The sequence below is a fragment of the Phoenix dactylifera genome, chromosome 13 (genome assembly GCF_051530095.1).
Source record: "Phoenix dactylifera cultivar Ajwa chromosome 13, Ajwa_hap1_PhDact_Kaust_v1.1, whole genome shotgun sequence".
Taxonomy (NCBI): domain Eukaryota; kingdom Viridiplantae; phylum Streptophyta; class Magnoliopsida; order Arecales; family Arecaceae; genus Phoenix; species Phoenix dactylifera.
Window position 1 is genome coordinate 1,766,237 of NC_143202.1, and position 27,430 is coordinate 1,793,666.

At 40.4% G+C, this 27,430-nt stretch overlaps 1 protein-coding gene across 4 annotated transcripts; it reads left to right on the plus strand.

Moving 5' to 3' along the window:
• The first annotated feature begins 7,762 nt into the window (after positions 1-7,762).
• LOC103696995 (DEAD/DEAH box helicase) lies at positions 7,763-22,414 on the plus strand. Of its 4 annotated transcripts, none has more exons than XM_088709741.2 (15): positions 7,763-8,487; positions 9,783-10,008; positions 11,507-11,752; positions 13,045-13,179; positions 13,585-13,709; positions 14,692-14,831; positions 15,252-15,322; positions 16,599-16,760; positions 17,458-17,544; positions 17,786-17,959; positions 19,137-19,204; positions 19,404-19,500; positions 19,586-19,771; positions 21,504-21,938; positions 22,017-22,414. In XM_088709741.2, exons 1-14 carry the CDS (start codon positions 7,889-7,891, stop codon positions 21,603-21,605), a joined length of 2,418 nt encoding a protein of 805 aa, XP_088565867.1. In that variant the 5' UTR covers positions 7,763-7,888; the 3' UTR covers positions 21,606-21,938; positions 22,017-22,414. The 4 variants fall into 4 exon arrangements, with proteins under 4 accessions (XP_088565867.1, XP_008776976.3, XP_088565868.1 ...); XM_008778754.6 differs by having other exon boundaries at positions 19,160-19,204; XM_008778753.6 differs by having other exon boundaries at positions 7,764-8,487; positions 19,160-19,204; positions 19,330-19,500.
• The last annotated feature ends 5,016 nt before the right edge of the window (positions 22,415-27,430 follow it).

Genomic DNA, 27,430 nt, shown 5'->3' on the forward strand with positions numbered 1-27,430 from the left:
AGGTCGCCAGCTTCGACAGTTGGTCTGTGTTCGTCCTTTCCTACCCACGTAAAAATATGCTAGACAGATCGTTGTTAGAACCGACGAACAAAAGTTAAATTTAATTTACTCTTACCTGGTTTACTCGAGGAATAGTGGTTGTAAGAGGTCGATCCACAGGGAGGCGATTGGAGTTGCTTAAAAATAAAAACGTTCACTCGAATTCAAAAGCGATTTTTGAATAACAAAAGTAAAACATTACGTCGGGAATGTTTGAATGATTCTCTGGTCTACTAGAGAATATTTTCTACTTGAAGAATAAACAAAAGAAAGAAAGAAAACTTTGTAATTGAGAATGTAATGCAGAGTAGCGGTCAAGCAGCAAAGAAAAATATTTAAATAAGATTTTCAGTACAAATAAAATAAATTGCAGGAATTAAACTGAAACTTAGAACATAGATTGCATAAAAGAAAATTGATGGATTTCATAAAAAGAAAACTGATTACAAATAAAAGTGGAGATTAGAGGCCTAATACTCCCCTATTTTGCAAATAAAATAAAGAAAAGAAAACAAAGAAAAAAAATCACTTCTCTTCCTCTCCCACTCCCACGGTGAACTTCCAACATAAAATATTTTTTTATGATCTTCTTCTTCCCAAGAGTAGAGCACTTGCTCTGTTTCTTCTTCTCAACACCCAGCCGACACCTCTCTTCTCTCGTCTCCCATTTCTCCTTGGCCTCCACCTCCAACCGAGCTCTCCTCTCTTGGTTCCCACCCCCACCCGAGCACTCCTCTCTTGGTTCCCACCCCCACCCGAGCACTCCCCTCCTTCTCTTCCTCCTTCTCCTTTTATAGCCGCGGACGGGTGGAAGAAATGGCATGAGGGGCTGCTGGGAGGAGCCGATCACGGGATTGCACGCGGAAGAGGAAGAAAAAACGGAAGGAAGGAGACGAGGTGGATCGCTGATCTTCCCTTCTTTGGGTGCCGGATTGGAGCGGGATCGACGGGATCACGGAAGAGCTGGGAGCTGAAGCGGAAGGTGGGGACTTGGCTTCCTTCTTCGGGTGCTGCTGATGCTGGGATCTTCCTTGCTGGGAGGTGAATCGCCCGGGATTGCACGCGGAAGAGGAAGGATGATGCGGAAGGAAGGAGGCGCTGGGATCTTCCTTCACGGACGCGGGATCTTTGGAGGGTGCCGTGGGATGCTTGAAGATGGCGGCCTGATGCGGAAGGAAGGATCACAGGCTCGCTGGGAATCCGGAATGGGCGCACGTCTTGATGCATCGCGGGATCTTGGACACGGAAGGAGGGAGACGAGCGAGCTGGGATTTGGGCGCTGCTGGCACGGTGGCTGGCACGCGGTGGGAACGCGGAGATGATGGCGTTGAAGATGCGGACGCGGGCGGCTTGGATCACGGGAGAGGCATTCATGGCTTGGATGCGCCGTGGAAGATGGATACGGACGGGAGATGGGATGCTGAAAATGGACGCCAGTGGACTCTTGGGCTGCTGGGATTTGGATCACGGGTCACCTGTTCTGACTGGAGGTCAATTGCAAGTTTCAAGTCATGGGTCACCCGACCTCATAGTTATGATATGACCAAATTAGATTTGCCCAAAAATTCTTTTCGAAAAGCACAAATAAAATGGACCCGATTCGGACCTGAACCTGACTCGGACCCGACTCGATCTTCAACCGGGTCGGATCTGGGAAGGGATCCTTCTTTAGTCAAATTTGAACTCAATGTGCATTTTATTTCTAATTTATGAAGATATGTGCCAAACCCAAATATAATATTAATCCAGTGAATTTATCATTATCGGTTAGCAATAATACTAATTTAGGTGACATGTGGGTCGCACTTTTGTGCTCTCATCAGTCTGCCCTTAGGTTCTCTATTCTGAGGATGTGCTGGATATTGAAGGGGCCCAGGGTGGATGTGAGGTCTCGCACCTTTTGGAGATATCTCTGCATCGATGGCTCTCTTGCTTCAAAGTCCTCCAGGATCTGGCTCACGATCAGTTGGGAGTCACTGAAGACCTTCAGATCCTCGGCTTTCAGCTCCTTTGCCAATTTGAGCTCGGCGATGAGCGCCTCGTATTCTGCCTCATTGTTCGAGGCTGGAAACTCGAGGCGTAGGGCCTGCTACGCAACTACCCCATCTAGGCTTGTAAGGATAAGACCTGCTCCGTTACCTTCTGAGGTCGAGGAGCCGTCCATATATAGGACCCATGGCTGCCTCAGGGTCTCCTCCATTGGCATGAGTGGGAGCTCGGGATTGTCCGGCAAAGTGCACTCCATGATGAAATCGACGAGCGCTTGGGCTTTGATCGCCGGCCTCGGACGGTATTCAAGGTCCAACTCCCCGAGCTCGACTGCCCACTTGGGTATCCTCCCAGCGCGATCCGAGTGTTGCAGAATCTGCTTCATAGGCAGGTCGGTCAGTATGGCCACAGTGTGGGCCTAGAAGTAGGGCCGGAGCCTCCGAGCCGAGATGACCAGGGCGAAGATTGCTTTCTTCAGTTTGGAATATCGGGTCTTGGCATCTTTCAGGACCCGGCTGGTATAATACACTGGCTTTTGAAGCTTTCTTCTCTTCTCAGACCAGGACCGAGCTTTCCGCAACCAGGGAGACAGCCAGGTATAAATAGAGGAGCTCGCCCTTCTGGGGTTTTGTGAGTAATGGAGGGGAAGCAAGGAAGTGCCTAAGCTTTTCAAAAGCTTGCTGACACTCCTTCGACCACAAGAAGTTCTTCGGTCGCTTGAGGATTGTGAAGAATGGAAGGCATCGCTCGGCCGACCTGGAAACAAATCTTCCCAAAGCCGCGACCCGCCCTATGAGCCACTGTACCTCCTTGACCGTCTTTGGTGGCACCATCTCTTGCAATGCTCGGATCTTTTCGGGATTTGCTTCGATTCCACGCTGGGTGACTACGAAGCCAAGGAATTTGCCTGAGGTGACTCCGAACGCGCACTTAGCAGTGTTGAGCTTCATCCGATACCTTCTAAGTGTGGAGAATGTCTCGTTGAGGTCAGCCACATGGTCCTCCGCTGTTCGGCTCTTTACCAGCATGTCGTCCACATAGACCTCCATATTTCGGCCTATTTGGTTTTTAAAGATTTGGCTGACTAGCCTTTGATATGTTGCTCTAGCATTCTTCAACCCGAAAGGCATCATCTTGTAGTAGTAAGTGCCCTTTTCGGTGATGAAGGCCGTCTTCTCCTCATCTTCCGACGCCATTCGGATTTGATTGTATCCCGAGAAGGCATCCATGAATGTCAGCAACTGGTGTCCCGAGGTGGAATCTACGAGCTGGTCAATGCTGGAAAGTGGAAAGCTGTCCTTTGGGTAGGCTCTGTTCAAGTCGGTGTAGTCCATGCACATGCGCCACTTCCCGTTAGCTTTCTTCACGAGGACCACGTTGGCGAGCCAGTCTGGATAGGAGACCTCCCAGATGAAGCCGGTCTCGAGAAGTTTGTCCACTTCCTCGGCCGCTGCTCGTTGTCGTTCCGAGGCGGAGCCCCGTTTCTTCTGCCGCACAGATCTGCAGGTCGATTTCACCTGGAGTCGGTGAATCATGACCTCAAGGTCTATTTCCGGCATGTCGGCGAGCGACCAGGCAAAGACGTCCATATTGGACTGAAGGAACTCGATTAGGCGGTTTCTTTCAAGGGAGCTCAGGCCGGAACCGACCTACACGGTTAGCTTTGGACAATTTTCTCGTAAAGAAATCTGGGTAAGAAGCTCACTAGGTTCTACCCGTCCCTTTCGGAGATCGTCCCACACTTCTAAGGTTTCGATGGGTAGCATCTAATCTGACATTTGAGCTGGCGCCTTGGTCGGTAGCTCCTCCCGGCTTGGTGCCTTGGCTGGTTGCTTCGCTCGGTGAGTCGCCATGTAGCACCGCTTAGCTATTGCCTGGTACCCACGAACTTCGACTACTCCTCGGTTGGTGGGGAACCGCATAAGCAGGTGATAAGTCGAGACCACAGCTCGGAGGGCATTTAGCCCTAGTCGTCCAAGAATGGCGTTGTAGGCCGAAGATAGGCGGACCACAAGGAAATCCATCCTTACGGTACTTTCTCGGGGAGCGAGCCCGACCGTGACAAGGAGGCCGACCTCGCCCTCGACCGGGACCGAATCCCTGGTAAATCCGACCAATGGAGCGTTCATTCTCCGAAGCTGACTTTTCATCATCTCCATTTTTTGATAGGCATCGTAGTACAAAATATTAGCCGAGCTTTCATTATCAACTAGGACGCGCTTTACATCAAATTTGTTTACAATCATAGAGATGACCACAGTGTCATCATGAGGAGTCTCAACTCCTTCCAAGTCCTCGTCCGAAAATGAGATGGCTTCAGAGGTGCGCGGGCGCTTCGGAGGGATCCTTCCCTCGATTGGTTCTTCAGCCGAGCTTCCTCCTCCAATGGTGTTGATGGTGCCGGCGATAGGCCCGTTGTCATTTGGGTTTTCGGGCGGTGTGACATTTTCCACTGGCCTCCTTTCCTCACGCCGGTTCCGCACAAACCGGTTGAGTACTCCGCAACGGATAAGCGCCTCGATCTCATCCCGGAGCTGAAAGCAATCCTCCGTGTCGTGGCCGAGGTCCCGGTGGAAACGGCAATACTTCCTAGGATTGTGCCGAGCTCCGGTATCCCGCATCGGGGTGGAGGTCGGAAATAGTCTCGACCTTCTATCTCCATTAGGACCTCTGCTCGGGGGCCATTCAGAGGGTTGTAATTCTCATACCTCCCTGAGGGCATTCGTGGCCGTGGTGGAGATCTCGGTCGAGGCGGAGACTTTGGTCGAAGTCGTCCCTACTGTCGGGGTGGGCTCCTCAGCCGAGGCAGGTTCTTATCTCGACGTGGAGATCGGCTTCTCAGGCGGCCGCACTCTTCAGGCGCTTCTTTTGCTTCTTTGAGGCTTGCTCGGTCACACCCCGCCTGGAGGCGATAGCCTCTTTGGTCTTCGCATACTTCCGAGCTTGAGCCAGCATTTCAGTGAAGTCGGCAGGGAAGCTCTTCTCAACGAAGAAGAGAAATCTGTAGGAGCGAGCCCCAGTCTTTAGTGCCGACATGGCTATCGACTGGTCGAGCTCGCGGACCTCTCAGGTTGCAACGGTAAAGCGGTCGAGGTATTCTCTGAGGGATTCCCCCTCCTTCTGCTTGACGTCCATGAGGGAATTCGACGTTCGCCGCTTGCGCCGGCTGGCATCAAAGTTGGTGGCGAACTGCTTGCCGAGCTGCTCAAAAGAGGATACCGAGCTCGGCTTCAGTCCAGAGAACCAAAGCTGAGCCGTTCCCCGAAGGGTCGCTAGGAAGGCCTTGCAGAGCACATCCTCCGAGGACCCTTGCAACGCCATGAAGGCTCGGTAACTTTCCAAATGATCGAGGGGGTCGGTAGCTCCATTGTAGGGCTCCACTTGGGGCATTTTGAACTTCGGTGGGATCGGCTCATCCTCGATCTGGCAGGAGAAGGGGGACTTGGTGGTAAACTCAAAGTCACCCTCGCGCCTTGCCTTCCTGCCATGAAGCGCTTCAATCTGGCGCTCAAGGTTCTCGACCTTCCTGTCGAGCTCCCCAGCCTGGGGGATGGCCACCGTAGTCTGCTCCGGCTCGTGACGGTCCGGGGCTGACTCGGCTTCCGACAGCTGTGGCCTTCTGTCTATGCTCCTCCCTGGCAATTCTCTCCGGGGACCGCTGAGCCTTAGCGATAGCACCGTTCTTCATTGTTGGCCCTCGAGGAGCCGTGGAGATTTTGGCATTGGGGCACCGGTCCGTTTGGAGGGAGCACTGGCTAGACCTGGGCCTTCGGAGGCGGCACATGTGGGGCTTCCTCACGTTGCAGGCCTTGGACGGCTACGGCCAAGGCTTGAACCTGCTGCACCAGGATGTTGAACTGTTCCGGCTGGACTTGGGGAACTAGACCAGTCGGAGATGGCAAATTCTGGACAGAGTGTCCAGGACTTGGTGGGAGACGCCGGGAGGCGTTGGAGGCTCCTTTGCTTCTCAACTTCATGGCCACAACTCGGGCCCTTCCTCTATCGCCAACTGTTGTTGGAAATTGGACCCGGGGGCGGCCATCGAGTGAGAAGGAGGAGCTCCGGCGTGAGATGGCGGGCGACGGTCCGTCGGCGGGCGGCGTCCTCCGGGGGGCCTGCAAAAAAGCCGGTGGCCGGGGTTTCCGGCGCCGGCCCTCCGATGCTTAAGTCAGACAGGGCAAGTGTATGAGAGGAGAGTAAAAAATGTTTTAGGAGTTTCATAGTCCAACCCCCTCCAAGATGGAGGGGTTCCCCTTTTATAGAGGGGTACAGGATTACCTGTGATGTGACGGGGCGAACGGGTTACCATCATGATTGAGCATGTCGTATGAATTAATGCACGATAGTGTGAATTAATGTATTGCCCTAGGAGATCGGGCCGGAACTGACGAGTCATCGTGACTGATCGGACGTAGCCGAGTGGGTCAGCTGTTTGCCGTGGAGGGCTTGAGATTCGTAGATGGCATGCGCATTAATTGTTGAGTGAGCCGGAGAATAGCAGAGGCCATGCGCATTGATTGTTGAGTGAGCCGGAGATCAGCAGAGGCCATGCGCATTGATTGTTGGCAGCGGAAGCAGGGCATGATCTCCGGTCGGGTTGCAGAAGGATGTGACCACGGCGGGTGGATGGCGAGGCCGGGCTTCTGAGGTTGGGCGCCAGGTCGAGAGCTCTGAGGTCGGGCGCTAGGTCGAGAACTCTGAGGTCGAGCGCCTGGTCGGGCGTTCGAGGTCGGGCGCTCTGAGGTCGAGCACCGAACCGGGCGTCCGAGGTCGGGCGCTTCTGATCACGTGCTGGCGATGTGCTCATGTGCTTTGGAGCAATTTACATTCCTCCAACATTATATATATATATATAAACATACATACAAACATACATACATACATACAAATGTACACACACACACATATATATATATATATATACATGTATACATATATGTACATATATACATATATGTACATGTATGTATACCGAAGAGAGAGAGAGGGAGAGAGTATTAATTGGAGGGTTGAGAGGGTGAGTTAATGTGGAATTGTAAAAAGACATAAAATACCTTTAAGAGTTATAAAAATTAAGGATATTTTTTGTCTATGAAAAAATGGATAGATTGATAACCTACTGTTGGTTATCAATCCCCTATATATATATATATATATATATATATATATATATATATATATATATATATATATATATATATATATATATATATATATATATATATATATATATATATCAATTGGAGCAGGTCGAAGCTGTGTCCAGTTTGGGTACTGGGTCTGAGGTTCTGGAACTGGGTAAAGTAATGCGTTGATAAAGTCGGCACACGAATAGTGCTATTTTCCCTTGCTGATCCGAACCCGGCAATTAACCCGCCGGCCAGTAAGCAAATGTCAATGCGGTGAGTGAATCAAATTCAATTTTCCTATTTGGAATTTAGCAAAGTTTGCCGACTTTGGTTAAGTTCCCCTTGAGTCCATGGAGCGGCCGGCGCCAACTTTTAAGTAAACGATCTCATATCAAATTCTATGCGTAATAAAAAGAAAAAAATCATCCATCAGATTTTCCCTTCGTGGCATCTCTTCCGTCCATATGCTCCGTCAAACAGCCTCAGCTATCCTAGTTCGTGACGTGGTAAACGAACGGATGGGATGCTATCATATCAGCATATCCAACGGTAGATCATACAAGCTCATACAGATCTCTGTGAGTCTACTCACGGGGAAATTTTATCTCCTCCCTTCCTCTCGTCCACATGTATCATCGTCTCTGCTATCCATAAAGCCTTCCAATGCTCTCTCTCTCTCTAATGGTGAACGCCTCTTCTCCATAGCTCTAAGCTCTCAGAGAACTCCATTAATGGCCACAACTAAAGGGCCTCCGCTCCCCATCCCAACCCACAAGCTTCTTTTCTCCCGCTTCCCCTCCAATCCCAAGCTCTGGAGACTCCCCACCCCCAAATTCCCTCGAACCGGTCCCCAGCCCTTCCTTTTCATCCGCACCAACGCTTTCTACACCGAGGGACTCCCCATCTCCATCGCCACTCGGAAGGACAAATCCGAGGCCGAGCCGGACGAAATTGGCCTATTAAATGAAAGGATTCGGAGGGAGCACAAGAGGAGGGAGGGATCGAAGGCGGGGAGCAAGCTGGATTCGGCCGAGGCGGAGAGGTATATCAAAACGGTCAAGGAGCAGCAGCAGAGGGGGCTTCAGAAGCTCAAAGGGGATGTCGATGGGAAGGAGGGTGGGTTTGGGTACCGGGCGGATCCTTACTCGCTTTGTCCTGGGGATTATGTTGTCCATAAGAGGGTGGGGATTGGCAAATTTGTGGCGATTAAGTATGACGTTCCCAAGAATTCATCCTCGGGGCCTATAGAGTACGTTTTTATAGAGTATGCTGATGGCATGGCGAAGCTTCCCGTTAAGCAGGCGGCCCGGATGCTCTACCGCTATAATCTGTGAGTTTTCTAGGCCTCATTACACAGATAAAAGTTCGCAACTTTTTGCTTCAAATTCGAGATGATATTTGTAGTTGAGCTTTGAAAAAGATCACTTCTGAAATTTTGGGTTCTTGTAATTTGACATTTATATTAACGGAAGAAAAGGAAGATACTAGTCAGAACTTGAAGCCTTTTTATACTAGGTTTAGTTAGGAGGTCATTAATTTGTCATGGTAATGAAAGAACTTATAAACATGGTGTTTTCGAATTCAATCCTTTTTTCGCATACATATATCAAATTCCCTTGTAAAAGGAGAAAAAACTACAACCACCGAAATAGAAGATCATTATTCTGCTATCACTGAATGTACAAATTTGATGCATTCATAATATTTGGATCTATATATTACATATCAAGACAAAATACAAGCAACAAATAAGGGAGGTTTGTTGTTGATTGTATTGGGAATTGAGTCAGATGCTTTTAGATGATTAGAATCTCTGTTTTTCTAATTCCTTCCTCTCTCTCCCTTATCTGAATTTCCTCTTTCACATGCTAACAAGATAGTGTGTGAGGTTTTACACGATGAAGTCATGGGAAAGCATTAACATTGCTGCTGACTGCTCTTTTTATTAGTTTTAAATGATTTTACTCCACTAGTCCACCATTGTTATTTTCATTTTGATAAGTCAGTGTCTTATGACACTGGAAATTTGTTCTCATAATAGTTGATGCAGATAATCTGTTTTCCTTTGTCGGTTAATTTGGAATAATAATATGTTTGCAAAACACAATAGAAATCCAAATCGCATTTTTTTAGAAGTTCTGGTACTATTCATTATTCAAATTATATTGATATCATAGAAAGGTGGATTGCAGTGAATGAAATGGGCAAAGCTCAAAATTATTTTTCAATAGGTAGAATTCTTTTGCAATGTTTATGACTTTGAGGTCCTCTGATTCACCTCATTTTCTAGAGGAAAAAGTCGCATCTATCAAATATTCGTGAAAAAAATAAATGAATGTAAAACATGCCTTCTTTTCAAAACAACATTAATTTTCCTGTATCATGCTAACTTTATAGGTGGAAGTTATATTACTTTAAACTATTTGGTCTCATTGATGTTGTGTCTTTGCTGTGGCATGCATGATGAAGCCGCATCTTATTACACTTTCATATGAGATAATACTGAGCATGTAATGTAGAGCATAGTGTTATATAAAATGGCTTACCAGAACATCTAGGGGGTGCATTCCTCCATAAGCTGATAATTTTGCCCCAACCATTTATTCAGTTTTTTTCTTTTTGTAGACCAAATGAAACAAAAAAGCCACGGGCATTGAGCAAGCTGAGTGACCCTAGTACATGGGAGAGGCGAAGAATAAAGGGGAAGATTGCTGTTCAGAAAATGGTTGTTGACTTGATGGAATTATACTTGCATAGGCTGAAACAGAGAAGGCCTCCATACCCAAAGAACCCAGCCATGGCTGAATTTGTTGCACAATTTCCTTATGAGCCTACCCCAGACCAAAAGCAGGTTTGCTGTCTAAGAGATCCTCGTTATTTTATTGGTGTATGGTGTTCCATCTTTCTCTGCCATGTGTGCTGAACCTAGATTAAGTAGGTTTGTTATGATATACTTTTTGTATCAAGCCTTTTCCATCATGAGTTGACAGCAATAAAGCGCAGGCAACATTTGAAGAAGTTGAAATGTCCCAAGCTTTAATCTATTGCATCTCAGGCCTTATGATGGTATAGTAAAACAGATGCCAAGTTCAAATAGCTTGTCTGTCATATCTAACGACAAATGTTGATTTCTGGTTAAATATATTTCAAAGAAACATCTTACATCCCGAAAGGTCAAAGATTTCACAGAAAATGCACAAGAGCAAAGAAATGCAACAGTATTGCCTTCACAACATGACAATTTTGGTCTACCCAAAATATTGCTGTTTGCAGTTGGAGGAGTTGGCATTTGTTGCTTCTAAGAAACCTAGAGATATCATCATGCAAGCTACCTCTTAGAAATAGGATTATATCAATTTTGTTCTGTCCATAGGAACTTATTGAGCAATTCATCAGACAAGCTTAGGTGGATTTATTCTTTCGATCACTGTTTTTACCAAGGTAAGCCATACTATACCGAACTGGATGGTATGGGGTATACCGTACCGGTTCGGTACTATATGGTAGAAGGAGCGTACCGACATTCGGTACGCAGAACTGGCCCTCGTACTGGACGTACCGACGGTAATAGGGTGGTACCTGTATAGGGCCTGGTATCAAGATGGCGTACTCTAGTTTTTACAGTACCACCCCTTTACCCTAAAAAATTCTTTTCTTTCTTAAATACAATGTTTTCTGTCAATGATCTTTAGTGAATGTTTTCTTTCTTTATCCTGGTGCATCCTAACAACAGCTTGCATGCGTGCTATTTATACAAATGTTGTTACTTGTGTTTCCTTGGATCCAAGGAAGAGAAATGTTCTTTGATGCTTCTGGATTCATATTGTTTTTTTTCCTAAGCTTACTAGTAGCCAATAAATTTGATTTGTTCCACTTCTTGGCATTTTTTGAGCAGTGTATTAATAAAAAAAAACATTAAATAAGGTTTTGCTGGCAAAATCCACTATCTTATCTTTTTATTATGCATAATATAAAAAGCTATCGTGCAATTTCTTTGTTTGTTGTTTGTTCTTTTTCTTTGGTTTATTTATTTGACTGCAGCATCTATCGGAAGTAGAATACGACATAATGTTTTAGGTTCTTGTTTCGTCAATTGTTTATTCTTTTTCTTTGATTTATTTATTTGACTGTAGTGTCTATCAAAAGTAGAATACCACATAATGTTCTGGATTCTAGTTTATGACAAAACATTTCTTTGCACATCTTGGAGTTTTGCTTGGCTCATTAGTGAGGTACCCTAGCTTCAATTCTGTATACACAGATTATCCATTTTCATTTTGGTTGATACCAACTAGATTTAGGCATCAGGCTTGCTTGGATGCTAATTGTGATATGCTTGTGCTTGGTAGGCATTTATTGATGTAGAGAAGGATTTGACTGAAAGGGAAACTCCAATGGATAGATTGATTTGCGGAGATGTTGGGTTTGGTAAAACTGAAGTTGCATTGCGTGCTATATTTTGTGTAGTATCTGCTGGAAAACAAGCTATGGTTCTTGCACCAACTATAGTTCTAGCCAAACAACACTTTGATGTCATTTGTGAGCGCTTTTCTCGATATCCTCATATAAAGGTTGGACTTCTGAGCAGGTTTCAGGTATGCCACAATTCCAAACATGTTTAAGATGTAATGGACTGTAGCAAACTCATCTCTTTAGTTGTTAAAATGCTTTTCCTTTTTGGATTATTTATAAATTTAATTATGAATGTAGTGAGTTAAACATCCCTTGTCAGTCTGATATTGAATTTCAGAACTTTCGAATTGTTAGGTTTATTTGAAAAACAATCATGTGATGCTTGTTTTCTGCCATCACATTGTTGAAGTTTTCAGAAAGTAAAAATTCTGAAATGGGAGAATCTCAAGAATGTATGATTGATTCTCATCCGATGCAGAACTGAAAAAAATTAAGTAGCAGTAGGATATTATGCGAAGATGCCCATAAATGACTGAAATGCAAAATTATATACCATTAGATGACGAAGCAGTATATCTCTTATTGTGATCAAAAGTCTTCACAGTCATTTTGCTTCAGAAGAACTTTTAGAGTCATGCTTTCTTTAAGAAGTTGACTATTGATTCAGTCAGCTTAAAGGTGCTTAGTTGCTCCTTGTTCCTCGCAACATGTCATTTTACCTCAACCATTCCATCACTCTCCCCAGCCCCACCCTCCCCCCCTTCCTCCTGCACAATTGGTGGGAAGCAGGTTTCTTGCTTTCCATGTTTCCTTTTAGAATATTATTGCAAGTACATTCTAGGATAGCTTAATGGTGATATCACATATGAAATCCATTCTTATTCAATTGTGGAGTTAGTTTGTTTATGGTGTGGACTGTGGATGTTTATGGTGTGGACTGTGGACCATTGCATGGGGTTTTGGTTTGAGCCTGTACTAAGTGCAGAAATTTGCCTTGACAAATATGATCTGAAGACCAGCATGCTCAGTTATAACATACTGAACTTGAACTTTTGATGAAAAAAATCTTTTATCATATTGAAATTTCGATTCAGTTTTAATGCTTCAATTTCTATGTGTGATTCTGTTATGGACACCCCAAGAAAGTGATTTGAAATTCTGCACCATTTTCTGGTCATCACAGATGGAGGTTTCAAGAGACACAGCTCCATAGGTCAATGCAGACAGTCGAGATTTTATTTCTGATGGCACAATATCATCATATAAGTAGTATAAAATGCTTGTGGTTAATAGTTTGCAACCCACATGGGATCTGAATCAACTAAGCTTTGATTCAGATGTTCTAAAGTCTAAAGTTAGCTTGGAGTGTATATTTCAATTGTAAAAATTTATTGCAATTTTGGCTGCATGTTCTGATACGTTTACCTACCGTACCTTTTTTCTTTTTGTCACTGTAGGATTCTCTATTTTGCAGACCAAAGCAGAAAAAGAAGGGCATCTTTCAATGATTAAAAGTGGGCAGCTGGACATCGTTGTTGGAACCCATGCACTTCTTGGAAATCGTGTGGTCTATAGCAGTCTGGGTCTGCTGGTTGTTGATGAAGAGCAGGTATTGTCCTCATTCGATATGATTCTGCACATATTGATGCCTATTTCCCTCAGAATTTAGTTAGTTTGCACTTCAATGGTTCTCCACTCTTGTTAATTTCTACTAAATCAAGTGGCCTATAATTAATTCACTCTCTCTCTAGGATAAGTCATGGCTCAAGCTGCATGCAGTATTTGTCATTCTAAAACGGATACAAATTTAGGGATGTTAGGATCAAGAAAGAAATGAATCCAGTTTCTAATTTAAAAGCTATTAAATATCTATACTTCATCGTACTTTTTATATAATCAAATGTATCCCTTTTATAGAAGGAAATTATGTATTTATGCAACCAAGTTTCTGTTTGTCATGTGGAACTGTATGGAGGTTGATTAATTTACAAATGTTCTAGATTTGATTTGACAGAGGTTTGGCGTTAAACAGAAGGAAAAGATAGCATCGTTTAAAACTTCAGTCGATGTTCTCACTCTGTCTGCGACACCTATTCCACGAACTCTTTATTTGGCATTGACTGGATTCCGCGATGCTAGGTAATAGTTCTTTAAGGATATGGGTTTGATTTCATATGTGATCTTTTTGCATGATCTGATATGCTGTCAAATGAAACCTTAATCTGTACTTTTATAATGCAAAATGAATCTGAATTTATTATATAACTTGATGATTATATTTTGGCTTTTGCACATGCAAGCTTCAGGTACGGTGTATCGCATATTTTTGCTATAATTAGACAACTTACATGTATGCCCAACCAATCTACATCACTTGCATCTAGTATTTCCCTGCTAAGTAGGTGCATGAAATTAGACCCGAGGATCTTGCTTGCAGTCCACTTTTGGATGTCTGGATGTGCATAAATAACTCAAGCTAGTGCATCAGTCACTTGCATATTCGCCTCCCTCTTTTAAAGCAACTTTAATTGAAAATTTTCTATGTCTGTAAAATTTGAAATTTGAAGATGACTATGAATAGATTTTGTTACTATGTTTAATGATAGATGACCATGGTTGATCATCACTTGTGGTCAACATAGTTGATCTTGTTTAATCATGTCTCACCATAGTTGACAATGTTTACTTTTCACTTCTACAAGCCTACTATTTCTTTTCTTCTCCTTTTTTTGTGTTTTGGGGTGGGAGGGTGTGGGTTTGCTAGTCTAGGTAGCACTGCCTTATAGTAAAATGTCATAGGCTGAGTATGCTTTTCTTATGTTGTGTAGGTAATTTACCTGATTTATCTGATTTTCTTAGTCTATTTATGATTATCCTGTCTGCTGATTGTCATCTATATAATAACATTTTCACGACATAATCCTTAAATAATAGATTTCAATAGTTCGACCTTTAAGATGATTGCATAAATATTCAACAAAGAACTATTTAATTAGAAAACTACTTGGTAATTTTCATAAAGTTCTAACTTTCTTTTCTCTATGAATGATTTTCTTTAGTAATACCAATTTGGAACTTGTCATACTTGACCTTCACCTTGAAAATATATTTCTTCTTTCAGTTTGATTTCAACACCACCTCCAGAAAGAGTTCCTATAAAGACTCATTTGTCATCTTATAGTAAAGATAAAGTCTTATCAGCGATCAAGTTCGAGTTGGATCGTGGTGGCCAAATTTTCTATGTTTTACCTCGTATTAAAGGTTATTTTCTTACACTTTTAAAGAAACATTTTTTTCTTAACAACATGTACAACTGTATAAGCCATATTTTTTTCCTCAAGTCTCTAGACTTGCTAAGGAATATTGAAGAATGCATTCCACATTTCTCACTTGTTGAGCAATTTTTTCTACACACACACACACACTGTCATCTCTCAATCCAAGAAATAAGTATTAAAATTAAGATGAAAAACATAAGAATATAATTAAATTTAAATGAAACAAGCAAACTTATAGGTGATGAGTTGTCCATGCAAGTTTTCTGTTCGAGATACAGAATAATATAAAACATAGTATCTACCTATTGCTGCTTGTCAGTATTTGGGTTTGCAAAGTTTTTAGTATTTTTACCTTCCTTTATGGGTTTCTCATGTTGGTTCTTTTGTTGTTCTTATTTAATAGGATTGGAAGAGATTAAGGAATTTCTTGACCAATCACTCCCAGATGCTTCAATCGCTATTGCTCATGGAAAGGTTAGCCAACTTTGTTAACTCATGTATACTAACTAGTGGGCTTTCTTAAAGTATTTGTGTGATTTTTCAGTGGATTATCATATTCTCCATCTTCCATCACAGAAAGTGGAAATTAATTGAAGTCATAAGTCAGCAAGCATTATAGCTTTGAAGATGTTCCTATATAGACTTAGCTTGTTTTCTATGCTTTAGGTATCTGTAGTTTCTTCTCCTACTACTCCATGCAAAAATCCCGATGTTATAGATGGCATATTTGGAAGCTAATTTGCTTCTCCCAATTGGCAAACTTTAGAATTAAACTTCTCTTTTTAGGAAATTTCTTTGTGAGAAAATTATAACTATCCTCCGCTTTGGTGAATGATTGCCCAAATTATTGTCTTTTAGGACTTCTATGATCTTTAGGTATTTCATTATTACTTTCTGTTCCTTTTGCCCTTTTCACTAATTTTATTGCTGGTGTAGTTCATTAGAGATGCTACTTAGGTCACAATATTTCAATCCAAGGTTCGCCAAACAGGTATCAGAGGGGGTACCGGTTGGTGGCCAGTTTGGCACGGGATGGGTCCGTACCATGCCATTTTGGGGTGCACTGACACAGGAAGAGCTGGAGAGGAAGAAGGAGAAGAAAAGAGAGGAAGAGAGAGAAAGGGAGAGGGGCGAGAGAGAGGCTGAGAGAGGGCTTTAAAACTCTTGTCGGTCGTCATCGGGGGGGGGGGGGGGGGAGCGGGAGAGGGAGGAAGGGAGGGAGGAAGGGGGAGGGCCGAACCCTAACCCTAGTGGAGTGAGAGAGAGAGAGAGCAACGGAGGGAGGAAGAGGGAGCCACAGGAAAATGACTATTGCAAGCTTCTCGGGGGGACCATCGCAAGCTTCCTCGTGGCTAGGGGGTTGGGATTTGGGGGGGAGAGGTAGGGAATTTGGCTTTCGAGATAGTTCCAATTGCAGAACCATCACGAGTGGGGTTTAATAACAGAACCAGCCTTGTCTTGATTTAACTGGCTGAACCATGTCAGTCTCCGATAAGTCTGGTTCGGTATATCTCGAGCCAGTTGGTTTGGAACGGTTAGGCGAACCATGCTCCAATCACATATTATTTGTGAACTATTTTGTAAATGCATGAAACTAAGTTTTGGGGGTGAAAGGTAACTTCTATTTTTCATAAAAGTATTCTAAACGTCATTGATGGAGAATGTAAATTATTTTATGATTTTATTGTGCAATATTTAATAATCCTCATGTTCTTGTTTTGAAGAAATTATATTTTGAAATTTTATACAGCAATACTCAAAGCAACTAGAAGAAACTATGGAGAAATTTGCTTTGGGAGAAATCGAGATTCTTATTTGCACTAATATAGTTGAAAGTGGACTGGATATCCAAAACGCTAACACCATAATAGTTCAGGATGTTCACCAATTTGGACTGGCTCAATTGTATCAGGTAGTGTTCTAGTCTCACCCTCTTGTTCTGTATTTGCATCATTTCTGTTTTTAGTTACTTTATCAAGTAACTCTCAAGAACATGATAACAATTGTGATTGTGAAAATTTATTTTTCTTTGTTAACAAATTGAACACTGGTTAATAAATTACGAGTATCCAACTAAAGGAGATGAAAGCACATCAGGATGAATTACCATGAAGGCATACCAGAATACCATCACATTGATCCTCATCCATAACAATTCAGTTTGTGGTATACTGGAGGTCTAGGCGTATCTCAGTTTCTAACTGACAGTAATTGTCTAAGGAATTCTGATGGTACTTCATTTAAAAGGTAGACAGGCCTGCATCAAGAAATTTAATATTTCCATTCAGGCCTTTTGTTATTGACTAAGAGACAAATTGTTCTCTTAAAATCCAGGGCAACTGGCAAATACTTTTAGATGAAATGCTTTAATTATCCTTCTAACTAAACATTATGGATAAGTGTCACTACAGTTGAAGCTACATAGTAGCCCCTATCTTCACTAATTAAACTATGAGAATCCATGCAGACAAATCATCAATAACTGAAACAAGGGTTGGCATTAGATGAGGCTCATATCACTATTGTTTATTATGTATTATATTGCTCTTAATTTTGGATCTTTCTGTTAGAGTATTGATACTATCAGGGTTATAACGTTTACTGAATAGCTGCGAGGGAGGGTTGGGCGAGCAGACAAGGAAGCATATGCATATTTGTTCTACCCTGACAAATCATTGCTCTCTAATCAGGCATTGGTGAGTCCTTTGCAATATCATCTTGTGTAATACATTTTTTATGCCACAGTAAATTTAAATTACAACTTCATTCTCACTGTACAAATAACTGGTGCCTTTAATGCTTCATGATCTCTAGACCATCATACAAAGCTTTTTAATGCTTAATTTTTCTAGCTTATAGATGACTCAGTTCCTTTGAGCACCTAAAATGGATTATTACTGCTCGGATTATTATCTCTGCTGCTCCTCTTGACTTCAGGAGAGACTCGCTGCTATTGAGGAGTATCGGGATCTAGGCCAAGGCTTTCATCTTGCAGAGAGAGACATGGGGATAAGAGGATTTGGGAATATTTTTGGTGAGCAGCAGACTGGTGATATTGGAAATGTTGGCATTGATCTGTTTTTTGAGATGCTCTTTGAAAGCATGTCTAAGGTAATATATTGTTTTCTAGATTCTACCTTTAATTTGACTGGTGAATATTGAATTCACTTTAGATCCTATATGTGATCTTTATTATTTCTAATTTTTATAAAGTATAAACTTGTCTATATATGTTCTACTGATTTCTGCAAGCAGCTTAGTAGTGGTTGTTTGGGTGTTCGAGATATTTGCTTTCAAAAAGCTTATAGTTGCACTTAGATTTGTCCAAAAGAAGCATATTTCAAATTGCATATTCAAAGTAGTCATTGGATTTTATTAACATATATGGCTTAAACCTTATCCAACAAACCTTGTCCCATTTATGGGGTTGGCTTTGATCAAGTCATGATCACTGAAATTTGAAAACATATTACATTCACCTGCCATCAACCTCCCTTTATAAATTAATGCCAAATTTGTATTCAATGCAACTTTAGGCATTAACAAAGGCGTTCTATAAAAGAATCGATTCCTTGGAGGATGCCACCTTGAAATAACTGATTCTTGTAACTTTTCCTTTGACCATTTGTCTCAAGGTTTGCTAAACCATGCTGAACTGGTTGATTTGGGGTGAACCGGACCAGTTACCGGCATGATTTATTCCATCGGTTCGAAATGCATTCGGGCTCCTATGGAGGGAGAAGGAGAAGGAGAGAGGAAAGGAGAGAGGGAGAGGGAGGGAAAGGGAGGGAGGAGGAGAGAGAGAGGTTGAGAGAGAGAAAGGGCTCAAAAGCTCTCATCGACAGAGGGTTGCCCCTGCTTCGGTTCGAAACATGGGATGCCCTAAATTTTTTATGAAAATTTTGAATTGAAATTAGTATTTGAGTCCACTGGTTTGGCGAACCTTGATCTGTCTTATATGACTAAGTTGCTGATATGTTATGCATGAATTCTTTGTTTCAACATGTGACTAATTTGATATGTTTTCTTTAGGACTACTTTCTGCTTTTTTCTGTAGCATGATTCTGCATCCATGTTATCTGTCAAGTCATGTGCTATAAATTTGATGTAATGGAATAAATAAGAAACCAGACCTTTTGAATCACCAATATTTGTTAAGACTAATAGAATTTAGAGAAGTTCTTTTGTCAAATCAGCATGTGCAACGAAAGTACTTCAGTGATAAGCAGGACTGCTGATGCACAACACTTGCAACTTTCTAATCTTTACAATTCTGAAACATGTGAAGTTGCTTCTTTTTCCGTTTTTCAGGTGGAAGAACACCGCCTTGTCTCAGTTCCTTACAATAATGTTCAGGTGCTAATTAACATCTAAAAAGATCTTATTCTTTCGTCAAAACCATATGCATTTTTATTAAACCCATCCAACTTAAACTTTTTATTTTGTCCTATAATTAACCTTTTATTTCCCTCTTTTTACAGCTTGATATAAATGTAACACCGCATCTCTCCTCTGAGTACATAAACTATCTTGATAATCCTATTGAATTAATCAGTGAAGCAGAAAAAGCTGCAGAAAAGGATATGTGGAGTTTAATGCAATTTACTGAACATTTACGTCGCCAATATGGAAAAGAACCTCGTTCCATGGAGGTAGGCAAATGACAATTGACTATATAATGCTACATGCGAGAAGATCTTTATTGACATTAGATGCCTTCTGGTCTTTGTTGTGCAGTTATTATTGAAAAAGCTCTATGTCAGGCGAATGGCTGCTGATCTAGGTATTACAAAGATATATGCATCTGGCAAGACAGTTCATATGGCTGCAAACATGACTAAGAAGGTGTTCAAGATAATGACAGAGTCAATGGCATCTGATGTACATCGCAATTGTCTAACATTTGTCGAAAATGAAATTAAGGTGCGTATCCAGTTTTGTTATCATGTGATGCCTTCATATCCAGAATTGGAGATATATGCGCTTGTATAATGAAAATTGTGACATGCCTTAGTTCAAAAACCTTTTTTCACAAAAGGAAGTTTATGGTTATTGCACATTAATGATAAGTAGGCCTATATTTTTGCAAGATTACTTCACAAGAAGTTATTTTTATTAGATTATATTTTCATAAATATCTTTGTTCTTTTGCATCAAAATCCATGATAACAAACCTGACCGTGTTATAGTATCTTTTGGTCATCTTTTCTGACCTTGGAATCATTGTTTAGTTTTTTTCTTTAATAAGTTTGTTCATGATAAATTGGTTTTAGTAGTGCCATTTTTTTGCAACATCCGCTGTATGCTTTTCCGTATATTTTTATTTTAGCATTAAATCATGTTCTTGTTGTATTTTACAGTGTAATATCTACAAGCAATATGTGCTATTCACCAGAGTAATGGAGAATTTAACTTAGGTTAGCAACCATTTACCAAATAGAAGCTCGAATGAACTTGAAAATGGAAAGCAAAAAGTATACATAAGGGCACTCATTTGTAGTTGGTTGAGCAAGCGATATGGTCAACTGTTCATGCATACCATGATGCAGCTAAGTCTACCACCTGCGTGTGGTGAGTTGGCTGAAACATGGAAACAGGGAACAAGTCAGGACCCATGAAGTGTTCATCTTACCAGGATAATGTTTCTTCATGCTCTGGAGTTATTCTCTTCTGTACAAATCCAACAGTAAATTGTACTTCTAATTCAAAAGGCTTACAGCACAAGAAAATGACACAAGGAGAGTTGGCTAAAATGTGGAAACAATGAACAAGCTGCAAAGGAAGTGTGTAGATGTAAATTTTACTATGATCATATCTGTTCACAATTTGTATTTTCCCTACATGCCAAATCCAATCTCCTTCATATGGTGTAGTAAAAATTTACACTGCCATGGCATCCTTGCACAAGACAAAAGGTGAGGGAGAATATATCATCCATGAGTTGTCACATAATGCTAGGATGAATTATTCTCTAAAATTAAAATGTTCCAAACACAAAATAAATGTTGCTTTCTTATTAATATTTCCTTGTCCATCTCATATAAGAGGGAAATGGTTGGATATTTATCATTTACAGAATTCTGTAATTTGGAAAGAGTTGTGTGCATATTTTTTTATTATGCTTTTTCTACTCACTTGCATCACACATTTTTTCTAGTAGATGATATATCAGGACTAGCTTTTAAAATCTTTTTAGGTATATGCTGATACAATTGAATGCTTGTTCTTAAAAATCTTACCGTCTCATTACATGCTCCCCAATTTAGATACATGGGAAGCATGTTGTGTCCAACTCATAAATAAATCCAGCAAGCTCAGAGATGTAAACATATTCTAGAAACTTGTACAGGAAACATTGTTAAATTCCTACTAGAATATCAACATCTCGCTTCTTTACCATTCTCTATATTATAACTTTGGCTGATATTTAATGTCCAGAAATGGCACTTTAACTGATAGATGGTCCATGATCTGTGTCTATTTTTTAAGATCAAATGATGTTTTGTAGCTTGGTTCTAGGATATTAGTATTCTGTGAAGTTTTTCTTTTTATTCTTAAATCAATGCCTTACAGAGAGTTAAATAAATTTGAGTATTCAAAATTCTGAAAAATATATTGATGGTTTAATATATTTTATTTTTGTCCGGATTTGCAGGCTGAACTTCTTTTGGAGCTACCAAAAGAGCAACTCCTCAATTGGATTTTTCAGTGCTTGGCAGAACTCTATGCTGCATTGCCTGTTCTTGTCAAGTACTAGTTCTCCACGGAGCAATTTTAGACAATTCTTTCTGGTCCCTGCTGAAATTGCGTTGAGGTGGTATTGTGCAACAAGAACAGGCACCTCAACTTTTCCATCATTATGCATACCGAGGAAGCCTGCAATATGTTACTTCCCTTATGTCAAGTTTTCGTCTTCTGACTTGACATGCTGGCAGTTAATGTGGAGCTCCATTTCACAGACCGAGGAAGGATTATTCTATTTTAGCTTACAACCATGAGACCCATAACACAGTAACCCTATTACAGAATTATTTTTTTTTTTGCGGCAAGGAGTCTGATTGTGAATTCCGACCCTTATATGCAAACACTGGTAGGTAATGATATTCTTTAAAATCTTTAATGACGGTATTTGCTTGATTCCTACTGATGTATCTGTTCAAACTGGCAGGATTTGCCTGAACAGAAGGATTGGGCTCAGCATAAACTCTATTTGTCATTTTGGAATGTCCATGAAGCAGCCTGGCTAACTCCACATATTCACAAGAAGTTCCCTGCCAGTTGGTTACTAACCTGACAAATCTGATGGGATTTACTAGAATTAGACTAGACAACCTAACTTGATGTCATTGATTTTCTACTGTGAAGGTTTATATTTCTTATAAAAACGCTATCAAAATTTCACGAATCCCTTTGGAGTTTTATTGTCTATGACCTGTATTCCTGCTCAGGGCCATGACTGGTCGTTGCAAGAACTAGTATGGCAATATTCTCCTGTCAATTTGTTTAATATGAAACTCTACTTTGGTGTATGGAGGAAAAGTGTTGCCCTGGGGGAATGTTTGCTTAGTGTCTGTTTCACCAAGGAATTCTCTGGAGATCCCACATTTTATCTAATATCTGTTTCTGTTTGTTAATGCCATTATACTAATAGAATTGCACGATTGCTGCTTAAAAAGATGCGATGCATAGCTTGTGGGTTTCTGATTATTTGTTTAAAGACATTTCTAAAGCAGGAATCATATCAAATAGATCCCTAGAACCATTGCCGTTCCCATTCAAGCTTCCCTGAATTATCCGCTAGTCTTTGCTAAGGGTTACCTCTGAATTGCTGTATGCTTTCTGCCTTTTTAAACCCTCGAACATAGATTGTACCCTCTCCTCACCGGCGCATGCTCAAATGTTCATTGCAACAACAATGTAACTTCACTTTGTCTTCTATTATTTTGAAAGGTTTTCGATCCCCCGCCATCCTTTATTTCTTTTTTTCCCCTGGCAGTTGCTTGTACAATAGAGAAAAAAAAGATATGCACAGAGTCTTTCCTTGGGATCGTGGAAGTTAATGAATATTATTTCAATGATATATATATATATATATGTATGTATGTATAAAACGATGGGTCATATAGATCCTAACCTATACTTTGATTTGAAGATGTTCATATTGATAATTTTGAAAAACTAGATTCCTTTCATCAGTGGTACCAAAATAGGGAAGGGAGCTCCTAGAGAAGGATGGATGCCAACACACATAATAAGCCAACACCTTGCCATTGGTCTAGCTATGTAACACCCTAATCTCCTTTTTAAACTAGATACCAGTTATATTTGAAAATTTAGTATGTTGCTCTATTGAGTTACCTGCTAAATTACTAATCCTATATAGTGTTATTGTGGCACCCTATAAATGGCCTCAACACTCTTTAATGCACCAAGAAATTCCTACCACGTTGGACCGAAACTGAATGGTTTGTGTAGTCACACATCATTACTCCTAATTTCAACTAAGGACTGCAGCTTGCTTTTTAAGGAATTCCTGATCCTTCTCAGAAAAAAAAGAAAGAAAAAAAGGAAAAAAAAGAAGAAAAAGCAGAAAAATAATTCTAGGTTTTGGTAGTTTGATGATTACCCTCCGTAAATTGGGTCAGTATGGGCTTATTTGGGCACTCTTCTTTGGTCTAACAAACCTGGCAAGTGGTCCCGCCTAGCAATTACGGCAAGCTAAATTGGGGGCATTTATAGCTTTAACGAACTTTATCTCGAAAGGTCCTTGATGGGAAAATTTTGATTTGACTGGTTTGGTAGGTGGAAGTGGTGGTTCCAAGCAAGCCAAAGGAGTCTATGTGAGAAAGAAACCAAACAATAAGCAAGGGGATAATTATATCTAGTTTGGCTAACCTGGTAGGTGGAAGCAGTGGTTCCAAGTGAGCCAAAGGAGTTTATGTAAGAAAGGAACCAAATTATAAGCATATACAATAATAACCATAGTTTGTGTTGGGTATATATCTTGAGTTTACAGGTCGTTGAGTACATCTTAGATTTACAAGTTCTAGAAAGTCAAATCCACATCAATTTTCGAAGGCCAACTTAGAATACCAGTTTAAGTCCACATTAACTTTGGAAACTGGTTATATATTGGCCTAACTTGATTATTATAAGAATACCAGTTCGAGTCTAAATCGATTTACTTTATTATATATATATCCCTTGTAACTCCAAAGGAAGGAATTAATTAAGTGTCCTAGAAATCAGATGTATTTGGGGCTAGATTTTATGCAATAATCTTGTACCTCTGTAATCTCTAGTTTTTTTTTTCTATAATGAAGCTTTTGCATTGTCTTTGCCTGTAGGCATATGTCACTAGACTAAATCATATAAATATTGGGTGCTCTTGTTCTTTTCTCTTTTTTCTTCTTGTTTCGTTACTCTCCCTTCCGGTCATAACAAGTGGTATCAGAGCCTTGGCCTTTTTGATTGGATTTTTGCAAGGTTGACTACAAAATTTAATATCGAGAAGTTTAATGATACGAACGATTTTGGCATCTAGCAGATTAAGATGCGAGCCGTTTTTGTGCAACAACAACTGTGGAAGGCAAGAAAATGTTTCCGGATAGCATGTCCGATTGAGACAAGAAGGAGCTATTGGCAAAGGCACATAATACAATTTAATTATGTTTGACAGATTAGGTGTTCAAAGAAGTCATTGAAGAGAAGGCAACAGCTGAAATATGGTTAATAAAAGAAGGTATTTAATAAAAAGAAGGTATATTAATAAAGAAGGTATATTATTTAATATGAGACCACTTGCACATGAAAGAAGATATGCTCATGGAAGATCATGTAGATGAATTTAATAAAGGTATTTTGAATTTAATAAATATTAGTGTTCCAATTTATGATGAATCTAAGGCCCTTATTCTATTGTGCTCACTACCATCCTCTTATGAGAACTTTATTAATACCATGCCATATGGTAGAGATTTTTTTTTAGTTAGCGATGAAAAAGATACTTTGCAATCTAAAGAGCTAAAAGAAAAAGGTGTCTAGGAGTTATGAAGAAAATCAAGGAGAAAGATTGATTGCCAGAGGTGGGGGCAGGAGGAAAAGGGTTTCTAACAGTAAGGGTAAGTCTAGATTAAAATCAAAATATAGAAACATTTGTTGTTTTCATTATCCCAAGAAAGGGCATATTAGAAGACTTGGTCCAAAGAGAAAAGAAAAGGGTGAAAAGAGAGCCTGTCTTTGAAGCTAAACTAGTGTAGCATAGAAAAATTTCAATGACGCTGATAATAAAATTTTGTTGGTCAATGTCAATAGCTTGGGAGAGAGTGGATTCTTGATCCTTGCTATTCCTTTCATACGGCTCCTAATAGAGATTGGTTTTCTACCCATCATACTAGAAAAGGAAAGGTTCTATTGGGAGATAATAAATCTATTACGGTTGTTGGTGTTGGAATAATTTGAATTGAGATGTATGATGGTATTGGAAGAATTTTAGAAGCTTAGCATGTTTCGAACTTGAAAAACAATTTGATTTCCTTAAATACTTTGGATTCTCGATCAAAGGTATAAGTATACTAGTGAGAATAGTTTGCTGAAAGTTTCTAGAGGAGGCCTTATGGTGATGAAAGGAAGGTTGGTTAATGGCTTTTATAACTTACTGGATAAGATAATAATGGGTATTGCAGTAGTTTCTTCATCATCAAGACTTTAGATACGGATGTTGCTTAGTTATGGCATATGCGTTTAGGACATATGAGCGAGAGAGGGATGATGATCGATGCTGTCCAAAAGAGACATACTTGATGGTGTGAAGATAGAAAAACTGGACTTCTATGAACTTTGTGCATTCGGCAAGCAGTGCAAGGCAACGTTTAGTATCGGTATTCATAATATCAATTGTACATTAGATTATATCCATTCAGACCTCTGGGTCCCTCTCCAGTTGCATCAATGAGTGAACATAATTATTTTCTGACGTTCGTTGATGATTATGCTAGAAAGGTCTGGGCGTATTGTCTAAAATATAAGGATGAAGTGTTTGCCAAATTCAAATAGTGGAAAGATTTGGTTAAGAAGCAGACCAAAAAGAAGATTAAAATATTGAGAAATGATAATGGCTTGGAGTACTATTTGGATGAATTTGACGAATTCTACAAGAATAAAGGTATAGTGAGAAACCATACTATACGAGGAACACCACAACAAAATAGAATTGTTGAATGGATGAATAGGACACTCATGGAGAGAGCTTGATGTATGCTTTTAAATACTAGACTCAGCAAAACTTTCTAGGCTAAAAGAGCTAATACAACATGGTACCTGGTAAATCGGTTTCCATTAACGACAATTGAGTGTAGGATTCCGCATAAGGTATGTTTCAGTCATTTTGTTATTTATTTGGGTTTGTGAATATTTGGTTGCCCTGCATATTTTCATGTGAATGATGGTAAACTTGAGCCGAGGGAAAAAAGATGTCTATTCCTAGATTATGTAGATGGGTTGAAGAGATATAGATTGTGGTGTACAGATGATTCTAGATCATCCAAAATTATTATTAGCAGAGATGTTACTTTTGATGAGTCTACTATGTTAAGCCACAAGAAGGAATCTGTTGATAGTGCAGATATAGACCATGGTGTCAGTAAACAGGTGAAGCTTGATATTGAAGCTCTTGGAAGAGCATTACAAAACTCTCTAGTTTAGCCCAATGAGATAGAGATGCAGGATTCTATACCAGATAATACATCACAATAGTACTAGTACAATATTTTACTAGCAGGAAGAGAAGGGAATTAGACCAACTTCACAATATGTAGATATGGTTGCTTATACTCTTTCAGTAGCTGAGTATATTGAGGGCGAGGAACGTTCTTCATATCAAGATGTAGAGTCTGTAGAATGGATCGCAACTATGAATAAAGAAGTTGAGTTATTTCAGAAAAATCATACTTGGGAGTTAGTCCAGTTGCCCAAGGGAAAAAGTTTAGTAGGTTATAAATGGGTTTTTAAGAAGAAAGAATGCATTCATGGGGCTGAGATAGCACAGTTCAAGGCATAGTTACTTACAAAGGGCTATACTCAAAAGGGGAGAGTTGACTTTCACAAAGTGTTCTCTCCTGTTGTGAGGCATAGCTCCATATGTGTTCTACTTTTCATAGTTTGTGCATTTAATTTAGAGCTTGAGCAACTTGATGTCAAAACTGCGTTCTTGCATGGTGAGTTGGAAGAACACATCTTTATGTCATAGCTAGAGGGGTTTCTTATTCCAGATAAAGAGAATTAATTATATTTGCCTACTAAAGAAATCTTATTATGTTTTGAAGTAATCACCTATGTAGCGGTACAAGAGATTTGATATTTTTATGGTCAATAATAGTTATACCAAAAATCACTATTGTCAACCCTAAAGGATGAATTTTAATGATTACAAAACACTTGAGATCATGTTGTGTACTAATGACTTTGGCCTAATTGTGAAGATTTCTAAGTCAAGAAAAATCAGAAGGAATGAAGCACTGCAAAATCATAAGTTCTTCGCAAACATCCCATTGGACATGTTTTAAAAGAAAATGATCTTAATCT

What these genes read in the sequence shown, in the direction of transcription:
- LOC103696995 (XM_008778753.6), top strand. Translation starts at nt 7,889, where the DNA reads ATGGCCACAACTAAAGGGCCTCCGCTCCCCATCCCAACCCACAAGCTT. An exon ending in ACTGGATTCCGCGATGCTAG is followed by an intron (nt 13,710 to 14,691) that starts GTAATAGTTCTT and finishes TTCTTCTTTCAG; the next exon opens with TTTGATTTCAACACCACCTC. An exon ending in TGCTCTCTAATCAGGCATTG is followed by an intron (nt 17,545 to 17,785) that starts GTGAGTCCTTTG and finishes TCTTGACTTCAG; the next exon opens with GAGAGACTCGCTGCTATTGA.